This window comes from Aplysia californica, unplaced genomic scaffold, assembly GCF_000002075.1.
Source record: "Aplysia californica isolate F4 #8 unplaced genomic scaffold, AplCal3.0 scaffold00424, whole genome shotgun sequence".
NCBI lineage: Eukaryota > Metazoa > Mollusca > Gastropoda > Aplysiida > Aplysiidae > Aplysia > Aplysia californica.
In genome coordinates this window covers 341,185-345,409 of record NW_004797694.1, presented here as the reverse complement: position 1 = coordinate 345,409, position 4,225 = coordinate 341,185, and the positions used below count along the sequence as shown (strand labels likewise).

At 45.2% G+C, this 4,225-nt stretch overlaps 1 protein-coding gene across 1 annotated transcript in view; it reads left to right on the top strand.

Moving 5' to 3' along the window:
- Nucleotides 1-2,645, top strand: part of LOC101849633 (pyrokinin-1 receptor) — a gene marked incomplete at its 5' end in the record, with an annotated part of 55,542 nt that extends 52,897 nt beyond the window's left edge. Inside the window, 1 exon segment of the mRNA XM_005104551.3 lies at nt 1,744-2,645. Coding sequence (XP_005104608.2) covers nt 1,744-2,498 — 755 coding nt within the window.
- Between the last annotated feature and the right edge of the window lie 1,580 nt (nt 2,646-4,225).

The following is a 4,225-nucleotide window of genomic DNA, read 5'->3' as shown; positions in this document are numbered from 1 at the left end:
TAGACATCGGAACTAAAAGACACTCCTCCCTCACGGTTTATGATCTGAGCATCAGGCTCACATTAAATGTCGGTTAACTCCATTAGTACTTTATCATATCATCAGGTCGGTTTTAACTTTCATTGTTCTTGTTTAGTTGTTTTTTTGTGTGTGTGTGTGTTTTTTTTGGTGTTTTTTTACTCTGCCCAATTCTATCATCTGGCTCTTTTGTGTTTAGTAATAACAACAAACTGTGCTGCATTTTGGGTTTTGAAATTAGCCGTTAGTCTTAGAGTAAACACACAGGAAACTGTTTTATATAAATAAATACAATAATAAATAAGTTTAAAAAATGTTTTTTCAGGCTTATAAAGTTTTTTGGTAAGTTACTTATCTAAGTGTTGCCATAGCCTCAACTGGAGATAGCTACCACAACTGGTTAGTAGTTATTTGTTTAGATCATGTTAGTCCTACATTCATCTGCTCTTTCGAGTCACGAGGTGGGCACCCTCTGTCCCGCTCCCTAGTGGTGTCATCTTTACAGTGTCACCGAAGGTTCCGAAAGTTGCACGAAGCCTCATACTATGGTGGTGACTTTGTCACTGTCTTGTTTTTGCCTCCCCAGCGGTAGTCACAGAGAAAAGATCTGAGATCAAAGCGTCAGGTTGCTCACAGTGCAGCCCCTGGGCATCCTTGGTGCTCACCGATGATGTGAAGTTTTTCTGGAGACCAGAAAGATGCGGCCTTGGCAGTAGTGCCCGATCAAGGATATCGCGACCTCGGTGCTTTCTTGTCCTATCTCCATTTTAAATAACAGTGAAAGCAGCTCATAATAAAGAGTGAGCTTAAGAAGAAGTCACATTGTCAATGTTTTAAATCAAATGGAGATAGGACAAGAAAGCAGTGACGTTGCGATATCATTATTCCCGTCAACGTCTCCCACTCTTTTGATCCTGCTTTAGGGGGCTTTCGTGGTTAGAGGTTACCGTGTTTACCTCGCTTTCAGTAGGTACGGGGCTCGAATCCGGACAGCGAAGGAAAATGTTCTTTTCTAAAATCTTATCCTTTCTCCTCCTTTCCTGCTCTGTAATAATGTTCTGTCGTCTGCTTTCGTCTCCACTTTCTGCTTTCTTTCCCCACCCCACCCCTCTTTGCCCCTTCCTCTGGGCTCCTGGCTCTTTCTGCAGCCTTTATACTGCTACTCCTTAATAGTTCCTTCTTACAGTCTTTCAGGATCACCCCTAATCTATGGTAGGGAAAATCTAACAGTTAGCTTTCTCGGATAAGGGCAAAAAATTTCAGAGTACCCGTATGCAAGTTGCGCATGTTAAAGATCCCTTGGTGGTCCAAAATCGATAAATAAGAGTAGGCTTCGACCGCCCCCCCCCCCCCCCCCCAGGCAAAATTCAAAATTTTCTGCTAACTGAATAAATGTTTAATGTATCCCGCTCGCTCATATGACCGTATGCAGTTGCGAGCGCCAGACAGACAGACAGACAGACAGACAGACAGACAGACAGACAGACAGATAGATAGATAGATAGATAGATAGATAGATAGATAGATAGATAGATAGATAGATAGATAGCAATACGTGCGTGTGTGTATTTGTATTTGTATGTGTGTGTGTGTGTGTGTGTGTGTGTGTGTGTGTGTGTGTGTGTGTGTGTGTGTGTGTGTGTGTGTGTGTGTGTGTGTGTGTGTTTATTATATATTCTATACTATTACATATATATTTTATAAATTTGTTACGGTCGTCCCCAGGTGTGCTGTACTTCATGAGCTCCACCGTCAATCCCATCCTGTACAACGTCCTGTCCCGGAAGTTCCGACAGGCCTTCAAACGCACGCTCTGTCGCTGCTGTCTGAGACTCAACTCCCACTCCATCCCCGCCTTCTACAAGCTCAAGGCCAAGTTTGTGGGCGGGGACCACGCCAGAGCCGGTAGTCATGGCAACTCGTGCTATCTCTACCCGAACAACGCCATCCGGCTGGCGAATCTCGCGGAGAATGAGGCGGTGGGGAGGAAAGGCGGCCGGCTACAGGCTTACGGTTACGCTTACCCTTCCACGAACGAGACCTCCTGTAAGAACAGTAGTCCTACACAGAACAGTAACAGCGCCACGCACGCGCACTCGGACGGTCGTCTGCACCGGTTGTGTCGTCACAAATACTGCTCCAGTCGGCGCGCCAACCATCAGCTGTTGCTGCCGGCGAGAGGGGAAGGGTTGCTGTCTGCTGACGTAGTGCCGTGTGACGTCAGCAGAGGCATGCCGGGACCGTCTTCCGGCCTTCACGAAACAGTGGCCACGCCCACGAGGAGGACGATAATCTCGTACCCAGACATCCACTGCGGTCGGCGCTACTGCCACAGCCCCCTCCTCAACCCTGCCCTCCTCCACAGAGACAGCACAACAGCACAGCAGCAACATCCGCCCAGCTCAGCGCATGCGCAACACACACCCACTACCGCCACCTACCCCGGGTACAAGAGCAACTCAAAACCCGTGGCTTGGTGAAACAGACTGCTGCTAGTTAGTTAGCTCTTGTAAAACGTGGTCCATTATATTACTTTCCACGTGGAAAACATGAGAAGTCAACTCTGTCCGTGATTACGACCTGAATCAAAATCCGGTAAAAGTATACTTGCACCTCCTGTCCCCCTCCTTCCCCCCCCCCTGAATTTACTTGACCTGCTACACACTTCCGGGGTCTCCTCTCCGAGTGGGGTCAAGGGTCACATCTGGGTTGCCGTGAAAACCATGCGTAAAAGACGCCTTTAAGAATGGACTCAAGTCCAAATTGACTCTTACCCAAATATTATTACGCTCCGTAAGTGAACCTCAGCTCTTCATCCCCTCCAGTTGGTGACAAACATAACAATGAGTCACCTCCTCTGAGAGAACATACTCTGTGTTTTTGTCCGACTTTAAATCCAAAGTCAAACACGGGTTGAAGAGCGTCATTTTCCCACTTCCAAACAAAGACTTATATCTTAACATTATCTTAGATCGTGCATTGCATCGTACTTCCTGTTCATTGTAGAGCGCGCCATTTGACTCAGATTGGAACGAGACTAAGGACTACTGGGGAAGATGTCCCGTACACCCAACTATAACGAGAGTGACTGATGTTTCACTCTTCATTTGGGCGCCCGTGATGCGCACACTTCGCAGAAAAGTTTATTGTATAGAGAGCTGGGAGTGGCGGCCATGACACTGCACGGTCTAGGATAATGTTATTTAAGTTTCTATACTATGTTATTATATTAAGAAGAGTTGGGAGGAGAACATCAAGGAATGGACAGGTCTGGAACTCAAAGACACGCTCAGGAAAGCTGAAGACCGGAAGGAGTGGAAGAAACTGGTTGCCAAATCTTCAAAAGCGCCCCCACGGACTTTCAGTCTACGGGATAGGTGAAGGTGATATTAGATCTATGTTTCAGAGAGTCATAGAGTCATAAACATAAGGTGCAGATCGTGGACGTTTGCCCAAAGTGTTCAGTTCTCGTGGAGCCAAGCGTGCATATTTTCTTGTGAAACTGAGCTCACTTTGACGTCCTTTCACAAAGATATTGTACTGAGCTCTAAGACTGTCAAGGAACGGAACTCTAAGACAGTCAAGGGACGTAAGAGTGCGCTTTCTTTTATATTTCTAACGATGAGTACACACTATTCAGACTGAATTGTTTTGTTTACGATATTCGTTGTCAAATGATGTGCAAGAATGAAAATACAATATATTATTATATGACCCTAATGTACGCATTTGAAAAATTCTGTCTTTCACTTCGCATTAAGGATCTCTCGCTAAGGAAATTATGTTGCAAGTTCTTTTGAACTGTTCAAGTTGCGTTATGGCTCAATACTCAAAGAGAAAACATTATTTTTCGCATTTTTGTTATTACGCATAATTTGTCTTTCCAACAATGAATGTCACCATGTATTGTGTTCCTTTCTATCAACAATACGACGTTTGCCGATGAGCTGTTTCTTGTCATTCCGTATTTCTTTGTAAGTAATAGTGGGCAAATGGAGTTTGCGCAAAGATGGAAACTCACTATAAATTTTAGAAGGGACCGAGAGGGTGAGAAAATAAAACTCTCTTGGTTCCCTCTCAAATGAGTGAGTGAGAAAACAAACCGTGTTTAAGTGGTCTACATTTCCACTTCCAGGTCAGACAGACTAATCAAACAGGAAGAAGGCCAGAGGGGAAGTAACCAGAGGTAGGAAGCTGGATACAAGGA